The sequence below is a fragment of the Eptatretus burgeri genome, chromosome 4 (assembly GCF_056783735.1).
Source record: "Eptatretus burgeri isolate ZD-2024b chromosome 4, Ebu_testis_v1, whole genome shotgun sequence".
NCBI lineage: Eukaryota > Metazoa > Chordata > Myxini > Myxiniformes > Myxinidae > Eptatretus > Eptatretus burgeri.
In genome coordinates this window covers 128,554,640-128,577,619 of record NC_140964.1, presented here as the reverse complement: position 1 = coordinate 128,577,619, position 22,980 = coordinate 128,554,640, and the positions used below count along the sequence as shown (strand labels likewise).

The 22,980-nt window shown below is 42.7% G+C and overlaps 1 protein-coding gene across 2 annotated transcripts in view; it reads left to right on the top strand.

The window, feature by feature from the left end:
- LOC147029088 (protein RCC2-like) overlaps nt 1-22,980 on the top strand; it is a 164,158-nt gene that overhangs the window by 72,433 nt on the left and 68,745 nt on the right. For both annotated transcript variants that reach the window (XM_085880054.1, XM_085880053.1), the window contains one exon: nt 1,628-1,721. In XM_085880054.1, coding sequence (XP_085736180.1) covers nt 1,628-1,721 — 94 coding nt within the window. The remainder of the gene's footprint in view (nt 1-1,627; nt 1,722-22,980) is intronic.

Here is a 22,980-nt window from a genome sequence, read left to right as displayed (position 1 = left end):
TATAAGGGGGGTGGATACTTGTCCCACCAAAATGTTCTAGTTTTGTATTTTAAATTAATTTTCTGAAATTTGTAGAATTTGTTTTTCACTTCGAAGTTGTGGGTTACGATGTGTAAATAAATGTCGGAAAAGTCTGATTTAATGCATTTTAATTCCAGGCTATAAGGCAAGAAAAGGGGAAGAATTTTAAAATGGGTGTCGACTCTCTATAGGCACGAGATATTCAAGTGTAGGTTTGAGACTTATATTGTATTAAGTATATGTTTAATGTGAGGAATTCATGTGAAATGTTAACTGCAAAGGATACCAGAGGCATCTACCAGCTTCTTATGTTAAAGGATAGCAGGTTTTCTGCAAAGGATACCAGCTTCTTATGTTAAAGTATCTCCCCTGGAAAATGGGTGGGTTTAGACAGTGTGGCAGCAACACATCACATATGCCCCTTCCTTCCCCCTTCCCTCCCCCCACCAACATTTGGGGTTAACTCATTCCCTGCAGCTGTCTGTCAGTGCATCAGCGGTGCAGATTTGCTTGCAGCGTTCAGAGAACCACGAAGAGTGGCTGAGATGAGGAAGAAGCACAATTGTTTCGCACTGCTGGTACTATGCAGCTTGATCCTGCTCGCTGTGCATTCTCAAGCCACCATCCTTTTCAGCCTTTAGGTTTCCCACATTATACCTTTGCCTGCATCTGTCTTCTGTCTGCCTGTTGTGGTTATGGGTTCATCTATTGGTTCCCCCTCCTTTCAAACACTGCCTGGGTCATATGAGTGGTTGTGTGTGGTTTCTCTTGGGGGGGATGGGAGGAAAGGGAAAGGATGATTTATTGTGGTTCCATATCATCTAAATAAATATTTAATCGTTAATTAATGAATGCCTTGCCTTGTATTTCTACTATGTTGTCATGCAAATTATCTAGTTACGTTGGAGTCTCTGGACAGTTAAGTTATTGTAACTAGTTTGATAAATAGCATGAGACTAGCCCCACCGGTTCACAGGCCCATGACAATTGCTCGACGCAGAGTTTTGGTGAGCAAAAGCTTTAGTTTGGCCATCCGTGAAGACTCAGCTTCAGCGGGATGTCCCGTCTGGAGTTTGCCGTCAACGCGATAATACAGAAAATGTGGTGAAATGATATCTCAACATATACAGAGGAAAATGGAATGCTCACAACCACAGCTTGACCTGAACAAGGTCCAGATTATGAACAATATGCTATTTAGGCTGAATGTACTCACATAAAAATTGAGAACTTCAAATGTTTCATAAAACATCTTGCCTGATTTGTAGGAAGTATTTCAAGACACTTGGAACAATGTTCTTTAAATTTGCATAACGATCAACTTTAAGGTGGCACAAAACAGGTGTTGTGCTTCATATTATGCATAGGGCTCGCATCCAAAACACCTATGCATTACCTCACTTTTATTTCATATTTTCTGTGATTTAAAAAAACCAAACATTTTTGCTGATAATTTAATATATTCACCATCTTGTTGAGCCAATCGTCATTTTGGGACTGCTGTATGTGTATGACTTCGGTGTTTCCATAAGTTATTTCCAATACTGTATATTTGTCTTTATTTGAGTTCATTCCTTTGCATTCATTGTGTGTCTTTTTCCTACAGCGTGTGCACGTGCTCACCAATCATGGGCAACTTATTATCTGTGGAGCAACTAACTGGGACTTGGTGGGACGGAGAGAAGTACCCAAAAACCAAGGTGTGACCAACAACAACAAAAAAAAACGAACAAATTATTTGAACAATGGTCGTGGGAAGGTAAAATAAATTGGAGGAGTATGATTGAAATATACTTATATTAGAAATGTATCACTCCAATTGTTTTATTTATCTGCAATTGTGGGCTTCAAGTTTACAATGACAGGATTATGGCAAGCTCAAAGTGCAATTTCAAAAAATGAAAACGACACATCCTAATATTGAAAAACCTACATACCATATATTTGCAAATAATTAACTCTTGATCTTGATTTCACGGAGATCTGTCCTTATTCCTGTCCGAAGACGAGACATGCCCTAATTCATTCACCTGGATAAGCCACTTACATTAGCTGAGATTGTGTCACTTGTTGAACAATTGTTATTCTAAGTTATTACAATATTATTCAAATTCCATATTTGTATCATTATACTAATAAATGATACTGAGATATTCACCTACTGTTTGTAAAAGATAACTCCTCATTCAAAGTGCTTTGGGATGACCTGCCTGAGTATCACTTCTGAACGCGTAGCTCCTAATGTTGGGATCTCAGGCTCAAATCCCATGTACAGTTATGATATTTTGATTTGTTAATTATCTAATTGTTAATTGTCTTGTCATTCATGCAAAAGTACAATGATGTCTTATAATGTCTTTGTCTTGATCGCAATACAAGTATGTACAAGCTTTTCCATGAGCATTATGAAAACGAACTCCACTATTCAAAATTTGTATTTTTTTAAAATCTCATTCCATTTTTTTCGTATCTTTGCAAAAGTCAGTATTATCACCTTTTGAAATAATTTGTGCAAAATTATTGAGTATTTTACAGTGAATGAGTGTCAGCGACAAATGTTACTCGAATATATTTCTTATACAAGAGTATATGAAATATATTCGATGGCCATGCTCAAAGAGGTAAGGAGGAGGTAAAACAAAACGGGGTAACATTGGCCTTGAGAGGAACAGAATGGGAAATAATCAGTGAGTGTGGAAGAGATGAGGATGTGGATGGGTGAGTGCATGAGGTAGTGATGGGCAGCCTATTCAAAAGACTGAAGTGAGAAGGAGGAGACAATGGATGTGATAAGGAGATTATTCCACAATCGGAAGAATAAGGGGACAAATGAATCCAGGTGGGCACCCTGCATGGACTTTGGGAGAGTGAGTTGGTGAGGATTATCCGAATGAATGAATCCATGCATTTCTTTGCTTTCAAGTCTGGACGATCTGTTGAGGAATTAAAAGTCAGGTAGCCTTCATTGGTGGTTTTAAAATAATAATATTATAATACGATATGAAGTTAAGTTAACGATAATAAACACGTCTTTTAAATCTCTATTTTTTTATTCAGACAAGAGAGAGACAGGAATGTAGAAAATTATTTCAGCTTCTTCTGCAGTCGATAACGATTTTTTTTTCAAACAGAAGAATTTGCAGAAACACATTTGCTCGAACAACTGTATCCAGGTATGCACCTTTATATCCCAGTCATCTCAAGCAGGGCTTGAGAAAAAGTCTCGTACAACCGACACCACATACAAAGTTTGTCTACATATTCTGTTACGGTGACAATCCTGTAATATTTCTAGAGTGGGTGTTACTTCCAATTGTGGTATCATTTTTTTCTGAAGGTCAATGCTTGTGTCCAGGGTCGACTCTCTAAAGGCTTTGAAATGAGAGTGATGATCTCTAAGAGGAGTAATATTAATGGCATTATTGCTGTTAATCCAACATCCAAAGTATATATGGTACAGATACAGGAGATTACAAGGCAACATTGAAAAGTAAATATTGTCAAAAAAGTCTCTCGAGTTCTGCTGAGATTGTCCAATCTATTGTATAGGTTGACCTGTCACCAGTGTTGTCATTCTCCTCATTGTCAGACTCAGGCCAGGTAGGGACAAATTACTCACAAAGAATACACATAACTTTCCAGAAACAGAACTACATGAAAAAGAGACAACACTGGAAAATGGATATCATTGAAATTCCTTTCAGAGCCCTGGGACTCTCCACTCTATGGTATGGGTTGACTCGTCACCAGAATAATCATCTTTGTCATTGTCATAATACAAAAGGTCGGGTCCTACTTTGGATTTTCACAGTTGTCACTCATGCATGTACACGCCTCTCTACAGACAAGTCTATACTCCTGGCATATACAATCGGACCAACGACGTGCAGTCATGGCACAATGGCAAGCAACAAGCTCTGCAACACCACTTGGTGTTGGGTCTCTGTTCATCGTGGTGGGCTGAATAATTGTCTGTGCATTATCTCTCACTTCACTTGAGTTCTACATGTCAGTATAGCATGTCACAGCATGACTGGTGCTCATTGTAACTTCAGTTTTAAATGTTATTAGATGACCCATGAACCCGTTGGGTTCCTGTTGTGACAGCGGTTGATGAAAAAAATCATTTCAAGAAAAAAAAGAAGATAGCTCCAGTGAACTATACCATTGAGGTTGTTTGCATTGATCAAATACTCCCGAAGAGTACTTGACTGAATGAGGAATTGATTTTTTAATAATTTTTTCGTTGCGCGATTTGAACGAAACTTGATACTGCACACCACAGGAGAATGGTGAGTAAGGTGACCCTAAAACTTTTGCACTATCGTTTACCGTTTTGGCTGTATTTTGGGAACATATATATATATATATATATATATATATATATATATATATATATATATATATATATATATATATATATATATATATATATATATATATACATACAAGATGAGAGTTTTAGTAATATACTAGATGACTAGTGAACCCGTTGGGCTCCCGTTGTGACAGCGGTTGATAAAAAAAACATCATTTCAAAAAAAGAAAAAGAAAAAAAGATATCTCCAGCGAACTACACCGCTGAGGTTGTTTGAATCGATCAAATAATCCCGAAGAGTACTTGACTGAATCGGAATTGATTTTTTAATAATTTTTTTCGTTGCCCAATTTCAAGGAAACTTGATATTGCGCGTCAATGTGAAAAAAAATAACAGAGAAAAGAAAGTCGAAGAAATTATTGTGCATAATCTTCTAAACACAATTTTATTTATTAATGAACATGGAAGTATTAGATCAAAATGGCGATGTTTATTTTATGCTTAAAAATAAATCGTTCTTTGTCTATACTAAATGTTTGAGATTTTTTAATAACTCATTTCAAGAAAAAAAAACAAAAAACAAGAAGATAGCTCCAGCGAACGATACCGCTGAGGTTGTTTGCATTGATCAAATACTCCCGAAGAGTACTTTACTGAATCGGGAATTGATTTTTTAAATAATTTTTTCGTTGCCCGATTTTAACGAAACTTGATACTGCACACCGCAGGAGAATGGTGGGTAAGGTAGCACTAAATTTTTTGAGCTATCATGTACCGTTTTGGCTGTATTTCGGGAACATACATACATACATACATACATACAAGATGAGAGTTCTAGTAATATACAGATAGAGAGATAGATATTGGTGATATTGTTTTTATTTGAAATTTATTTGGGACGAGACGACCCGTGAACTCGTTGGGTTCTTGTTGTGACAGCGGTTGATGAAAAAATTAATTTCAAGAAAAAAATGAAGATAGCTCCAGCAAACTATATCGCTGAGGTTGTTTGTATTGATCTGATCAAATACTCCTGAAGAGTACTTCACTGAATCGGGAATTGATTTTTAATAATTTTTTCATTGCCCGATTTGAACGAAACTTGATACTGCACACCGCAGATGAATGGTGAGAAAGGTGGCCTGAAAATTTTTGCGCTATCGTGTACCGTTTTGGCTGTATATTGGAACATACATACATACATTCATACATACATATATACATACATACAAAAGAGATTAGAGTTTTAGTAATATGTAGAAGACATAAGAAGGTCCAAGTTGTCTAAATGGTCAAGAATCTAAGCTGTCTAATCTGTCTGAAGCATGTAAGGGGTCTAAATGGTGTTAAGGTCAAAGGGGTCTAAAGGGTCTTTTGGGACTTCTGGGACTTTGGGGTCTTCACGGTCTTTTGGGGTCTATGGTGACTTTTGCGTCTTCAGGGTCTTTTGTTGTCTTCAGTGACTTTTGGGTCTTCAGGTCTTTGGGGTCTTTTGGGTCTTCTGGGTCTTTTGGGGTCTTTGGTAACTTTTTGGTCTTCAGGGTCTTTTGCGTCCTCAGAGATTTTTAGGTCTCGGGTTTTTTGGATCTTCAGGGTCTTTTGGGTCCTCAGGGACTTTTGAGTCCTTAGGGACTTTTGGGTCCTCAGTGACTTTTGGGTATTTGGGGTCTTTAGGGGTCTTCGGTGATTTTGGGTCTTTGGGGTCCTCAGGGACATTTGGGTTATCTGGGTCTTTTGGGTCCTCAACTACTTTTGGGTCTTCAGGGTCTTTTGGGGTCTTCGGTGACTTTTGGATCTTTTGTGTCTTTTGGGTTTTCAGTCTTATGGGTCTTTAGGGTCTTTTGGTTCTTCTGGGTCCTTGGGGACTTTTGGGTCTTCAGGGACTTTTGGGTCTTCGGAGTTTTGTGGGTCTTTGGGGACTTTGGGTCTTCATGGTCTTTTTGGGTCTTTTGTGACTTTTGGGTCTTGAGGGATTTTTCGGTCTTCGGTGACTTTTTGGTCTTTGACATCTTCTGGGACTTTTGGGTCTTCAGGGTCTTTTGGGTCTTTGGGGTCTTCATGGTCTTTTGGGGTCTTGAGTGACTTGAGTCTTTTGAGGCCTCGGGGTTTTTTGGGTCTTCAGGGTCTTTTTGGGACTTTGGTGACTTTTGGGTCTTCAGGGTCTTCGATTACTTTTGGGTCTTCAGGGTCTTTTTGGGTCTTCGATTACTTTTGGGTTTTCAGGGTCTTTTGGGTCCTCACAGACTCTTGGGTCTTTGGGGTCTTAAGGGCCTTGCTGAATTAACGTTCAAACAGTACGTGATTAATTGGCATACAGTCTTCACGGACTGACCGATGACCACACCGACCGTGCTTTCCGTTATGTGTGTGTGTGTGTGTATATATATATATATATATATATATATATATATATATATATATATATATATATATATATATATATATATATATATATATATATATATATATATATATATATATATATATATATATATATATATATATATATATATATATATATATATATATATATATATATATATATATATATATATATATATATATATATATATATATATATATATATATATATATATATATATATATATATATATATATATATATATATATCTTCTTCTTCTTCTTCTTCTTTCGGCTGCTCCCTTTTAGGGGTCGCCACAGCGGATCATCCGTATTATCCGCATACTGATTTGGCACATGTTTTACGCCGGATGCCCTTCCTGACGCAACCCTGGTTGCCTCTTACGACACAGGGATATGGTACATCTATTTTAACCGGGGTATACACCGGCCCAGTACACTGGTACTCATTTCGCCGACCTCGGAAGGATGACAGGCTGAGTCAACCCCCTGGTGTATTAATTCAGTGGCTTAACGGGGATTGAACACAGGACCTTTTGGATCCCAAGCCGCTGCCCTAACCACTGCGCCAACACCAGGCTCATATATATATATATATATATATATATATATATATATATATATATATATATATATATATATATATATATATATATATATATATATATATATATATATATATATATCTTCTTCTTCCTCTTTCGGCTTGCTCCCGTTAGGGGTCGCCACAGCGGACCAACTGTCTCCATTTCGCTCTATCCTCCACATCTTCCATTGACACTCCAACCACCCGCATGTCCGCCCTCACCGCATCCATGAACCTCTTCTTTGGCCTTCCTCTTCTCCTCCTGCCTGGCGGCTCCATCTTCAACATCCTTCTCCCGATATACTCCGTTTCCCTCCTGTGCACATGTCCAAACCATCTCAATCTCGCCTCTCTCACTTTGTTTCCAAACCGTCCTACCTGCGCTGTCCCTCTAATACACTCATTTCTTATCCTATCCATCCTCGTCACTCCCAACGAGAATCGCAGCATCTTTAACTCTGCCACCTCCAGCTCTGCTTCCTGTCTTTTTGTTAGCGCCACCGCCTCCAAACCATACAACATAGCTGGTCTCACTACCGTCTTGTATACTTTCCCCTTCACTCTTGCAGCTACCCTTCTGTCACAAATCACTCCTGCAACTCTTCTCCACCCACTCCATCCTGCCTGCACTCTCTTTTTCACTTCTCTCCCACACTCTCCGTTACTTTGGACAGTTGATCCCAAGTATTTAAACCAATCCACCTTCCCCACCTCAACTCCTTGCAACTGCACCATACCACCACCCTCCCTCTCATTTACGCACATGTACTCCGTCTTACTCCTACTGACTAACATTCCCCTTCTCTCCAGTGCATACCTCCACCTCTCAAGGCTCGATTCAGCCTGCTCCCTACTCTCCCTACAGATCATGATGTCATCCGCGAACATCATGGTCCATGGAGACTCCAGTCTGATCTCGTCCGTCAACCTGTCCATCACCATTGCAAACAGGAAAGGGCTCAGAGTCGATCCTTGGTGCAATCCCACTTTAACCTTAAACCGGTCCGTCATTCCTACCGCACACCTCACCGCTGTCACACTGTCCTATTACATATCCTGCACGATCCTCACATACTTCTCCAACACTCCCGACTTCCTCATACAATACCACAACTCCTCTCTTGGCACCCTATCATAAGCTTTCTCTAAATCTACAAACACACAATGTAACTCTTTCTGGCCTTCCCTATACTTCTCCATCAACATTCTCAAAGCAAACATCGCATCAGTGGTGCTCTTTCCTGGCATAAACCCATATTGCTGCTCACAGATCATCACCTCTCCTCTCAACCGAGCTTCCACTACTCTTTCCCACAACTTCATGGTGTGGCTTAACAACTTTATCCCTCTGTAATTTCCACAGCTCTGCACATCACCCTTGTTCTTGAAAATCGGAACCAGCACACTTAATCTCCACTCCTCCGGCATCCTCTCACTTTCCAAGACTTTATTAAACAATCTGGTTAACAACCCCACTGCCATCTCTCCTAAGCACTTCCATGCCTCCACTGGTATACCATCTGGGCCAACCGCCTTTCCACTTTTCATCTTCTTCATAGCAGTCCTCACTTCATCCTTACTGATCCACCCCACTTCCAGATTCACTATCTCCACCTCTTCCAACCTTCTCTCTCTCTCATTTTCTTCATTCATCAGCTCCTCAAAGTACTCCATCCACCTTCTCAACACACTCTCCTCGCTCGTCAGCACATTCCCATTTGCGTCCTTTATCACCCTAACCTGCAGCACATCCTTCCCAGCTCGGTCCCTCTGTCTTGCCAATCGGTATAAATCCTTTTCCCCTTCTTTTGTATCCAACTTCTCATACAGCTCGTCATATGCCTTTTCCTTGGCCTTAGACACCTCTCTTTTTGCTTTTCGACGCCACTCCTTGTACTCCTGCCGACTTTCTTCATCTCTCTGACTATCCCACTTCTTTTTCGCCAACCCCTTCTTCCTTATACTTTCCTGTACTTCCTCATTCCACCACCAAGTCTCCTTATCTTCCTTCCTCTGTCCAGATGTCACACCAAGTACCTTCCTAGCTATCTCCCTCACAACTTCTGCTGTCGTTGCCCAATCATCCCACCCATCTTTACCACCATCCAACGCCTGTCTCACCTCCTCCCTAAATTTCACGCAACAGTCTTCCTCCTTCAGCTTCCACCATCTGGTCCTTGGTTCAGCCCTCACTCTCTTCCTCAACCTCACCTCTAAAGTCATCCTACAGACCACCAATCGATGCTGTTGAGCTACACTCTCCCCTGCCACAACCTTACAGTCACTAATCTCTTTCAGGTTGCATCTCCTACTTAAGATGTAATCCACCTGTGTGCACTTTCCTCCACTTTTGTATGTCACCCTGTGTTCCTCCTTCTTCTTGAAATACGTGTTTACCACTGCCATTTCCATTCTTTTTGCAAACTCTACCACCATTTGCCCTTCCACATTTCTCTTGTTGAGACCGTACCTCCCCATCACCTCCTCATCCTCTTTATTCCCTTCCCCAACATGTCCATTGAAATCTGTTCCAATCACCACTCTTTCATCCTTGGATACACTCTCCACCACTTCATCTAACTCACTCCAGAAATCTTCTTTATATTCCATCTCACACCCCATATGTGGGGCATATGCACTGATGACATTCATCATCACCCCTTCAATTTCCAACTTCACACTCATCACTCGGTCAGACACCCTCCTCACCTCCAATACCCTCTTGACATGACCTTCCTTCAGGATTATCCCGACACCATTTCTCCTCCCATCCACACCATGGTAGAACAGTTTGAAACCACCTCCAATGCTCCTCGCCTTACTCCCCATCCACTTGGTCTCTTGTACACACAGTATGTCCACCTTTCTTCTCTCCATCATATCAGCCAACTCTCGCCCTTTGCCAGTCATCGTCCCAACATTCAGAGTTCCAACTCTCACCTCCACACTTCTACCCTTCCCCCTCTCCCACTGCCTCCGGACTCGCCTTCCCCGTCTCCTTCTCCTCCTTCGCCCAGCAGTAGCACAATTTCCACTGGTACCCTCCTGACCACCGGTACCGGTGGCGGTCGTTGGTAACCCTGGCCTCGACCGATCCGGTATGGAAATTCGTTTTGTTGTCCGCATAATGATTTGGCATAGGTTTTTACGCCGGATGCCCTTCCTGACGCAACCCTGGTCGCCTCTTACGACACACAGGGATATGGTACACCTATTCTAACCGGGGCATACACCGGGCCCAGTACAACTGGTGCTCATTTCGCCGACCTCGGAAGGATGGCAGGCTGAGTCAACCCCCTGGTGTTTTCGACTTGGTTTATATATATTTATATATATATATATATATATATTTCCATACATATATATATATATATATATATATATATATATATATATATATATATATATATATATATATATGGTGTGTTCAAAAAGTATCCAACCTTAATTTTTCGTGTGTAAACAAATGAAGCAAGGGAGGCGTGGTTTGGTGTACGTATGTAGGCGATCCTAATCCGTATGCGAGAATATTTTCCCGCCTGCAGAAGCTGTCAGTCGCCGACAGACCGCCGATGAGTGAGGAAGTGTAAGTGAGCGCCATCGGATTTTCGTTTTTGACAAAATGACGGATCACTGTGGTCTCATCGCCAGTGATCACTGTGTTGAAGAAGTTGGGATCGCTGTTCACAGTCTCCAGCATGTCCTGTGCGATCTCCAAACGGAGTTGCTTCTGCTCGATCGTTAGCAGCTTTGGCACAAACTTCGCTGAGATTCTCCTTCGGCCCAAATCCTCAGTCACAATGGAATGAACTGATCCAATGGTGACTCCCGCCTCGTGTGCAAGTTCTCTGAGCATGATTCAACGATCCTGCATCAGCAGGGTCCTCACTTGGTCAATGACAATCTCATTTCGGGATGTTGAGGGCCTACCAGAACGTGCTTCACTTTCCACTGATGTGCGACCATCTTTGAAGCGGTTGTACCACTCTTTTATCTGTGTGGTGCCCATTGCTTTGTTCCCGAAGGCCTGTTGAATCTTGCGGATCATTTCCACTTGGGAATCGCCAAGCTTTACACAAAATTTGATGCAGTGGCGTTGTTCAAGTTTTTCCGTCATTTTGTCAAAAACGAAAATCCGACGGCGCTCACTTACACTTCCTCACTCATCGGCGGTCTGTCGGCGACTGACAGCTTCTGCAGGCGGGAAAATATTCACGCATACGGATTAGGATCGCCTACCTACGTGCACCAAACCACGCCTCCCCAGCTTCGGATCCTAGTAATGGTGGATCGGAACGGAATATGTTGTACGGAACGTGCTCTCAAAGGCAGACCCGTGCGCTGCTTGCGACACTTTGTTATCGTATAGAGCCGGGCACGAATGGATACATCTTACTGTCTGTGTATGGGTTCGCCATAACATCTTACCTTCTCGCCTCTATGGCCAGCGAAGCTGCGATCGGGCAGGGGCATGTTGTACAGTTTGGGTCATGTTGGCGCACATGGAGCGGGCACGTTGGCCTGCGCTTGTCAGGGACGCCCGAGCGGGTTTGCGAGACCGACGCTGCCCTCGGCCGGTCATCAGGGCACGGCCCGGGGGCTCTTGCAAGGCGCTTCATGGTGCGAAGTTCGGTGTGGGCGATTCGTATCATGTTGTGAGGTCAGAACGGGACATGTTTGCGGCGTAGGGTCATCTTACTGGAAATGGAATGTTGCAGTTTCCGGCCATCGCAGCCGGGTTGTGCAGGGCGTAGGGGCCAATCAGAGCGCCCGATTCGGGTGACGTCACTGAGTTTCGGAGTGGCCCCCGCTCCGCGTCGCAGGGCCTACAAAGATCCGAGCGGATCCTTCTTTCTCTCTCTGCTGCCCTGCCTCGCCTTCCGCTCAAACTGGACTTCGACTCCGCCTTCTGTCGCCATCACTGGGCCCCTCCTCTTCTCCGCCCACACGATGCTGTGACTCCACCCTCCAAACTCAACCCCTCCTTCACGCCCAGGGTCTCGACGTGAGCTGCCCGAAGCGAGAGATGACGTGCCGGCTGCCAGGGGGGTACCGCGCCGCAGAGCACTCCCCCCAAACGTATTGGTGGCGCATTCGGGTACTGCGTATCAGTTATACAAAGGTACCAAGAGACCGTAGCCTCAACTCCTCTCCTGTCTTGCTTCAATCCCTCTTCATCGGGTTTTCTGTGTCTGTGTGTGTGTGTGTGTGTGCGTCCTGGTGTCTGTCTATGTGAGTAAGCCTGCAGAAGATCGTTATTATTATTTTTGGGTTCGGTCTGCTCTCTGTCCGCTTTTATAAGTTGCTTGTTTATTGCTGCACCACACCTCTCTCCCCTATCTCTGCACAACACACCCCAATAAATCTCTTGATCGTACCACATACCTTTCCTCGCCCATTGTAAATAAATTATTATCTATATATTAATACTGAAGGACCAATTTTGTGCTCCTCCTCGCGGTCGCATCACATTTTTCTCGGTACTGTGTCCTGGACTGAAAGAAACTTCATACCTGCAAAAGTGCATCGCACATCGTGGCAATAGTCAACTTTCAAGTCTGAAACAGAATAAACACTTTTCGTTGAGACGAGGGCGAGGAGTGAAGAGGCGGGGGCGGGGGATGAAGAGACGGGGGCAGGGAGTGAAGGGGCGGGGGCAAGGAGTGAAGAGGCGGGGGCAGGGAGCGAAGAGGTGGGGGCAGTGAGCGAAGAGGTGGGGGCAGGGAGCGAAGAGGCGGGGGCAGGGAGCGAAGAGGCGGGGGCAAGGTAAGAAAATTTTTGGGCGGTGGTAAGCAAATTGAAAGCGGGAGATGGGGGGAAATGGGGCGGGGGATGAGTGGGCGGGGACTGGAGTGAATTAGGCAGGGTTGAGTGTGAGGGGGTGGACAGGGGGCAAGGGCCCGGGGGCAAGTGGGGCGGGGAATCAAGAGACGGGGGGCGAGGAGTGAAGAGGCGGGGGCAGGGCCAGGTAATTAGATTTTTGGGTGGAGGTAAGCAAATTGGAGGTGGGAGGGGGAATGGGGCAGGGGTGGTGGATGAGTAGGTGGGGGCAAGCACGCCCTGTCCAGTCCATGTCCCTCGAGTGTGGGTGAGCTGGTGAGGGTGGTTGAATGAACTAAATCCGTCTGTGACGGGGTTTCGGCTAGTTAGAAATGTTCCCTGCTTGTTTTTGTCTTTTCTTCCATTGATCCAGCATGGTCCGAATCCTACTTTAGCCGGGACTTTATTCCCAACGATCCTTTCCTTTTAGCCGGTACGTCTTTGGCAGTGTCGCTCGGCTGCAACTGATCCGGTAAAGTGATCCGGTCCGGTAGAGTGATCCGGTTGGGACAAGGCGTACTGAGGGCGTATTCCCGGGTAATTAAATCACGTGGTTATTTTTAGGTAACCGGATTAACTAGACAGAGGACCCTAACTCACGTGGTTGAGTTATTGGCATCCAGGGTCGGTTAAGCGACCCGCCACATCACGGAATTATCCGTGTGCGACGGCCTACAATTCCGGGGAGTTTGGTGGGAACCGAGATAGCTTCTCCCACCTAGTGGTCTTCTCACCCGACCCCCGGCCCACAACAATATATACACTGATGAGCCAAAACATTATGACCACTGACAGGTGAAGTGAATAACATTGATTATCTTGTTACAATGGCACCTGTCAAGGGGTGGGATATATTAGGCAACAAGTGAACAGTCAGTTCTTGAAGTTGATGTGTTGGATGCAGAAGAAATGGGCAGGAGTAAAGACCTGAGCGACTTTGACAAGAGCCAAATTGTTGTGACCAGATGACTGGGTCAGAGCATCTCTGAAACGGCAAGGTTTGTGGGGTGCTCCTGGTCAGCAGTGGTGAGTGCCTACTGACAGTGGTCCAAGGAGGGACAAACCACAAACCAGTAACAGGGTGTTGGGTGCCCAAGGCTCATCGATGTGCGAGGGCAACGAAGGCTATCCCATCTGGTCCGAACCGACAGGCTACTGTGGCACAAGTCACAGAAAAGTTTAATGGTGGTCATGGGAGGAATGTGTCACAATCCACAGTGCATCACACCCTGCTGCGTATGGGGCTGTGTAGCCGCAGATTGAGCATCTGCGGGATGTGCTGGACCGACAAGTCCGATCCACGGCGGCTCCACCTCACAACTTACAAGACTCGAAGGTTCTGCTGTTAATGTTTTGGTGCCAGATACCACAGGACACCTTCAGGGGTCTTGTAGAGTCCATGCCTCGGCAGGTCGGCACTGTTTTGGCAGCACACGGAGGACCAACAGCATATTAGAGAGGTGGTCATAATGTTTTGGCTCATCGGTGTATATCTTGACGAGCAGGGTACCCGTCACTGACATGTTCATAGACGTTTCACCTCAAATGAGAAATTTTTTGGAGTGTATATTGTGAGAAATGAGAATTCAGTGTAAATATTCATTATGCAGATATCGTTGTAGTTGGAGCTGGTAACCTTGTCAACCTCATTCCATTTCACCAGGTACAACAAGTGTAGATTTCCAATCTACGCTTGTTGTACCTCTGAAGTTCTGCTTGGGAGTTTGGGTTATATTATGAAAGCTTGGCTGGAACACGGATTTCAGCACGTTTTGGGCCTATCACCTGATGGAAGATCACGGAAGGTCTGTCCATGCCAACCGTGCACCGACAGGCATCGATTCCTCTCCACATCGCTTTTTCATTCCCCAACCTGCCCCCTCTCTATACTCCCCATTGTTTTGCAATCAGCATTTTCCATTCGGTATTTCTCACAGCATTTCATTCTGGTTTCCCATATGATGATCCATAGATCACTCGTTTCAGTTTCACTTTTCAACATCAATTTCGTTTTGGGATATCAGTTTTGGTTTGTCATTGCAACTTGTGATGCCACGCAAATGGTGCACGACAAAGGTCGACAAAAACTATTTCCGGGGGAATTCTTTTTAAATTTTCTAAGGGGTCTAAAGTGGCTTAAGGGGCTTAAAATGTCAAAAAGGGTATAAAGGTCTGATGGGTCGAAGGGATTTAAGTGGCATAAAGGGGTCTAACGTGTTTAAAGGGTCTGATATGGGTCTAAATGGATCTAAGGGTCTTAAAGGGCCTAATGGGTCTAAATGGATCTAAAGGGTGAAAGAGTGAAATGGGTCTAAAGTGTCCAAAGGTTCTTTAAGTGTCCAAATGCTCTTAAAAAGTCTCTAGGTTTGAAAAGTGTCAAAAGGCTCCATTGTGTATATGTTGTAAAAGGGTCTAAATTGGTATGAAGGGGTCTCAAAAGTGTAAAGGTCTAAGGGGTCTCAAGGGTCTAATGGGGTCTAAAAGGTGTAAAGGAGTGATAACGGGCCAAATGACCTCATGATTGTTTCAAACCCCTATTCAGCTTCATCATGGTTAAAAACCTGATTGTATAGAGTATTTGTTGCAATTAACCTTGGGAGCTCAAAGCAGTGAGATCAAAAACAAACAAATACCAAAACAACTCATCTTATTGTGAGGTGGTTGTTGGAAGTGTACACGTTGGCATGTGGCGGTGTGGTGGAAAACGCAAAACCTTCCTCAAGTAACTCCAGTCACAATACAGGTTAAATCATTTATTTGATACATGATCATGGAGAAAGACGATCAATGCAACCTGATTGATCTCTGGCTGGACGTTCCAGAGTTTCTTATGGAGGGAAGAATAAATGGGTGGTAGTCAGGCAGCAGTTGTCACCTACTTCAAGAATTTTGCCAACTTTGATTTTTCACTTTTATTTGTTCAAGGACATCACAATGAATCACTTTCAACTTGTCTTCTAATTTTCAGTTAAGTATTTCACAATGTGAGGGCACTTTTTCAAAATGGCTGCCAAAATCATTAAAAAAAAGCTGTTAAAAACGTAATTTTCATCAATAATTCCAGCAATTTAGAATGATATTTTCTAATGTTTTGGCCAAATTATCTTCAAGTAAGTTTAACAGTAAGCTTAAGTATCAAAAACATTGTAGTTAACTACTCAAAGAGGGTGCATTTCTCAAAGATGGTGGCCAAAATCATTAAAAAATTCCCATTAAATGTATCATTCATTATAAAGATTACCGTTTTGGTTCAAATTCAACTGAAAATGTTCACCTTTATGCAGTGTCCCTAAAGTTTTCACTCGTTAAAGAGGATTTCCTTCAATACTTGACATATTAAGGTTTTAGTGATTTGGATACACCTTAACTCAATCAATTATTGTGTACTCATAGACAATACTGTTGTAAGCCTACAGATGAAATATGTGTGGTGGTCTGAGAAAACCCATCGGAAGTCGCGATGGACAAGTTCCTTGTTTAAAATGGTCACGCAACCTCTCCAACAGCCATCTCCAACAGTCATGAAGTTAATCTTCTTGGCCTGCGTCAGAATGCTTAAGAGTACAGGCCATTCTGTTGGACTTCGCCGGTACAGTGGAGCACAAATCCCGATGTTCCATACTGGGGCTTTCTCTGTAATTATGGAATTGAAAGTTGACCATGTGGGACACTGGGTTTTCTTCTGTTGTAGTATCCCCACGTTTCCTGCTGTCTGAGGCTCTGTTGTAGCTGTCTCTGATACAGATATATTCACTGAACCATCCTCTGTTCCTTTCTCCATGTCTCCTGTTTCTTCTCCTCCATCTTCATTATTTGTGTCTTCATTTTCTTCTGATTCTGTTCTTTCCTTGTCAACTACATATTCAGTGTCGCCTCCCTCTGTTCCTTCTTCTTGTGCATTCCCTCCACCCCTCAAGAAATTTGATAGAACCCAACAACAGACCAATAACCACATAATATTAATCTGCTCATAGACATGGCCAATACCTTTCAAAGTGTTCAATTTATAACACCATTGTCAACCTTAGGATTAGTTGGTTTGTCACATTCCAGGTACTGCATATCTTGCTTCTGTTTTAGAGCTCTTTCGTTGATACTTAAGTTAAGTTTCAGTTTTGTACCAAGAAGAGGGTTCCCTTCAAGTTCTTTTTGTGCTACTAGTAAGTCAGCTCCATGAAATGGCCCTACTTCACTACCCCAGTCAATATTGTCTATAGCAAACAAGGGTCTTACTCCCTGCTTTAGAAAGGGGGGGTACATGCCTGTCTTTAACATTGTCGTTAAGGTCATCCATTACAGCCATGGCCATTCTTGTGGTCATTCTCTCAACTTCATCATATGAAACAGCCGTCTTCATGCTTTGGAGCATTTCCACTTGTGAACGTGACCTGTATGCTTGATAAGATACCAGTGCAAGGCCAACAGTCAATGGTGTATTCTTATCCTTGTGAAAACTGCCACCTTCTTTGGACTCATAGTTAATTTGTCTCTTAGTTCTATATGCAGATATGATGTGCTGAGTTAGATTTCTTGATGTTTTCTCAGCTTCTTTTTCTCTTTTTACTTGTAGAGTCGTATGTGGACCATAGGTTATCCACCTCACTAGCTGCAATAGCTTCTTAGGTGTTTCAAAGTCATCAAATGATCCTTTATATTGCCAGTTTTTCATGTTGCCAACTTCTCTTCGAATTATCTTTGAAGCCCCTACTAAGAATTTCCATCTCTTCATCCACATCTGATGTTTCATACTCATATGTGAGGATTTTGTCTTTGACTAACTGTGACACAACAATTTCTGGTTTAGGCCCACGCTTGACAAAATCAATCCCAGGTATCTTCTCAAGTAAAAGGGACTTCAGGTGCTGCTTAAAGTTAGTTCTTTGAACTGTTACATCATGTTCTTCAAGGAGTTTAATATAGGCATTGTTGATTGTCTTCATGTCAATGCTTGGGAAACTGTCACTATTGGTGATTATCAACTGCACTATGTTGACAATTTCAATGTCACATATGGCCTTTCCGATGGCTTAATTTTCAGACGAACAAGTGTTTGTACTCTGGAAAGCTTCAATGTGTCTGGTTTCCTTTCTGAAACAGGTCAGATGGTATTTACAGTTTTGGGCAAATGCATCCATGGCATCAGAAAGGAGTGCCAATCTTGTGCGGACGTCTTCATTTGTGCTCAGTTCCTATATCTGTAAGAACTTCCTTCCCATAGGCTCACTGCAAACTTGATGCAGTTTTTCCACACTACTGCCCTGACAGAAAACACACGATTCCTGATCAAACGTTTTCCTTGTTTTTGGAGTTGACGGTACAGAACTTGTACTTGGCCTCCCTCTCTTTTTGTTCACTGTACATTTTAAATTTTCTTCATGACTTCTTTCAGCTTTCTCAAGGTTAGCTTGGTTACAAAGTGATTTGTAACATTTTCTGTGGTAGCGATATTCTGCCCCTGCAACAATGTTCATCTGCATTACTCTATCATGAATGTTAATGTTTTTACCAAGTCTAGCTCATCTTTCACTGAACAATTTAATATTGTTTAGAGATATTTCACTTGCTATTGAAAATTCATCTTTCCGTTTTTCTGCACAAATGATGCACTGTTCCATATTTCAATTGGTCAGATGTTTGCTTTCATGGAAACAGACAACATGACGCGGCATCAGCTTGAGCCCTGCAAAACAACAAGAGTTCATAATTTGTATCACTAGGATGAAACAATCCAGAAAACATCATCATATCAGTTGATATGTGTGCTCAATATTATGTTTTTAACATTTTTCTGTGATTTTGGCAGCCATTTTGAAAAAGTGCTCCCCAGGTGGTGAAATATGACACTGAAAATTGGAAGACAAGTTGAAAGTGATTCAGTATGATGTCCTTGAACAAATCAAAGTTGGCAAATGTATTGAAGTACTGATCAGATAGTGACAACTACCTGCCTGACTATGGGTGATCTGCTCGCATGCGAGCGAGTTGATCAATCACATTCTGATAAGAGACAAATCGAACGTTTTCAAGGGCGTGGCTATGACTCTGCTTCAAATGCAAATTCCTATGGTATGTCTTCAAGCACTTTCAAGCTTTATCAGATATTTGCATTGTTTCACTGCCCTCCCCCTTAATGACTATTGCATAATGTATACTTCATTTAAACATAACAATGCCCTGTGTTCATGTGATTCCTCGAGGTTTAATACACAGCAAATTTGTTATTCAGCATTCATGAATTAGAATTAAGCTTTCTTGCATCCAACTGGCACCAACTAAAGCAGCTTTATTTAATTTAACTTGCAACCTAGTGAAATAAAGAAAATATTATATTGCTACACAGTTAACTAGTACACTATATATATTCGTTATAAAACAACCATCAGTATGTGATGATCCATTATCAAGAATATTTTAAAGTATCGGTGCAGCAATCATAAGAGAGGGGTACACATTTCATTTAACTAAGCATGGACTAATAATCAGATGTTTTACCAGGCCCAGATGTGCTTGGGCCAGGATGGGGACTATACGTTCGTTATTATTATTGCCATATGTTGAAAGTCATCTGGTTTGAAATGTTCACTTTGAGTGGTGCAGTGGTGGTGGTGAGCATTTACTAATGGATTCAGGAGAGCACTTTCTCAACATTGAGAAAGGCAAACAATATATTAATCAATGATCCTAAGATTTTTGAAAGATATGTTGCAGTTATATGGAACGAACAACACCGCAGTATATTTGAACAAAGATTCTATTCCACTCATTTGTGGTTTGTCAAGCAAACATTGTAACGAGAAAAACAAAGAAACTCACAAACTGCAGGCAGTCCACTCTGTAAACGTAATGAGTTCTGATGAGACGAGTAAAACAAAGAAACTCATAAACCGTGGCACACCATTCTGCAAATGTAATGAGTTCTGACGTTTGTATTGTCAGAGACCTAATAAGCATGTTTTATGCTGCAAGCATTTTAAAACTTTATCTCAACTCTGTGTCAGTGCCTTTACCCATGATGCTTTCTGACAAACCATTCCTTATATGGTGACAAAGTGACTTTAGACAATTACAATGCTTTACACCAGATTTTATACCTCCATATTATTTGAAAGCATATTAAGAGAAATGAGTACGTAATTTGTGGACAAAGAGCGCTTATCCCAATATGAAAAAAAAAACAACTTGTTTTGGCATGATCAACAAAGAAACCACGATCAACAAAGACCAATGCTTTGCGAGTCATGTGATCCACAGAGCTTTCTATCATCTTATATGCCCATAATTGTTGGTGTAGCATATTATTCACATTTCACAAGATGGAATTAATTATTTTTACTTCCACAACGGCTTGGAGTTTGCGGCACATGGGTTGTGCAGCAGGCATTGCATGTATGGATATCCATCCATCCATTGGGACCATACTCTGTACGGAGCGTCAGTGCTGCCGAAGCAGTCTCCAAAGCTATTGCGCACAATCCTGGATGGGTCGCCACTCTGACCCAGGATACTCAAATAGCTCAATCATCCCAGCAAGCTGGTACTCATTTTGCCAACCTCGGAAGGATGACATGCTGAGTTAACCCCACCTGGTTTTAATTCAACAGTTGAGAAGGATTTGAACTCAGGACCCGAGGATCCCAAGCCCACCACCCTATATGGATATATCCTAGTTTATAATGGTACAACTGCCCCACGCATGCCGTAATGACTCAAAATCTCGTTTTGTTTCAGCATTCTGACTTGAATCATTGAATCTTCTTCCTCTTTCGGCTTGCTCCCATTAGGGGTCGCCACAGCGGACCAACCGTCTCCATTTCGCTCTATCCTCCACATCTTCCATTGACACTCCAACCACCCGCATGTCCGCCCTCACCGCATCCATGAACCTCTTCTTTGGCCTTCCTCTTCTCCTCCTGCCTGGCGGCTCCATCTTCAACATCCTTCTCCCGATATACTCCGTTTCCCTCCTGTGCACATGTCCAAACCATCTCAATCTCGCCTCTCTCACTTTGTCTCCAAACCGTCCTACCTGCGCTGTCCCTCTAATATACTCATTTCTTATCCTATCCATCCTCGTCACTCCCAACGAGAATCGCAGCATCTTTAACTCTGCCACCTCCAGCTCTGCTTCCTGTCTTTTTGTTAGCGCCACCGCCTCCAAACCATACAACATAGCTGGTCTCACTACCATCTTGTATACTTTCCCCTTCACTCTTGCAGCTACCCTTCTGTCACAAATCACTCCTGCAACTCTTCTCCACCCACTCCATCCTGCCTGCACTCTCTTTTTCACTTCTCTCCCACACTCTCCGTTACTTTGGACAGTTGATCCCAAGTATTTAAACCAATCCACCTTCCCCACCTCAACTCCTTGCAACTGCACCATACCACCACCCTCCCTCTCATTTACGCACATGTACTCCGTACTTGAATCATTGAATGTGTTTACTTAATTTGTCTTTGTTTTGATCTGGCTGTAATTTAATGTATTTGTTTAATTTGTACGACTTGTAATTTTCAAACTACAGCTTTGGGGAACTGATAACAGCCTTTGTTTAAAACGTACTAATTGTCCGGATCACCCGAGATCATCACGACTTAATTAAGACACTTGGTTCACGAGAGCACTTGCTGATCTACGTAGAATGTCCTCAAGAGCAGAGCTGAGATCTCCGTGGAAAGGTGCCCCAGAATCCCTTGAGCGTGAAGAGTTCTACCCTTTTTCCCACCAACTTCATCCACTCAGGCTCTCAAATATCACAAACTTCATTCAGAGGTTTCCACATCCACCCTCCACGCTGGTCAAAACCGATCTGCCTGTTACCACCGCTGAGAGGGGGTGTGGTTGCGCCTCCTATCACTGCTAATCTCCAAGCCATCTTTCCTTCTCATTGGCCTTTGCTTAGCCATATCGTTGGTGGATTGGTCCTGCAACCAAGCCACACCTCCTCCCTGGTGAGCAGCTGTTGTTGTTGACGTCAGCTGCAGCTATAGCTGTAGCATAAATGATCCTGCAGCTCTAATGATAGTTTTTGTTGTGTTTTAAATGGGAGTTGTGCAGACAATGAAAAAAAAAGTCTATTTAATTCCACGGTGCGCAAGCATCCGATTAAGAGTCTTTTGTACGAGTTAAGAGGTATTTCAGGTCCATCCTATTGAAGTAATCGGGGTAATTTGTGACGTGTGGACTCTCGGGAAAGGGGGATGGTTTTCGATGCGGAATGGAAAAGGGCCCGGGGGGGGGGGGGTTAAAGGGCAAAGAGGGAACGGTCATGAGAAGTTACGGGGTTTGAAAGGCAACGAGCAAGGGACCGGCGATGAATGGGTAACTGGTTTTAAAAAATGGTCACAAGATAGATTTCTAGACCGAGGGATTAAAGAGAAATTCAACATGCAAACTCACAGCACATCTCCCTCCCAATATACTCCTCTCTACAAAAGGACAAGAATCTGTCTCGCATAAACTAAAGAAATATCTTTGTGGGGAAAATCCTATGCGATTCTGAATGCATGGAGGTCTTTTCTCTAACCACAGCAATATATACAGTAAGTAAACCCTCAAATATTGTGGGTTGTGATATTGCAGGTTTCGACCAATCCCGGGCAACCTATTGTGTTCCGATTTCGTTATCGTGGTACTGTATTTCATTTCAGCCAATCATGCATTTCGAGATAAGATGAGTCATTGTTTGCATCCACGTGTACAATTACCTCCCATCACAAGCCTTCTGTTGTTTCTTGTGCACTGTTAATTGTAGTAATCAGACTAGCACATGGGAACAAAGCTCAGTTTAATAATGAACCATCATCAAACAGGAAATGATGTCCAGAGATCCTGTAATAATGCATCTACAA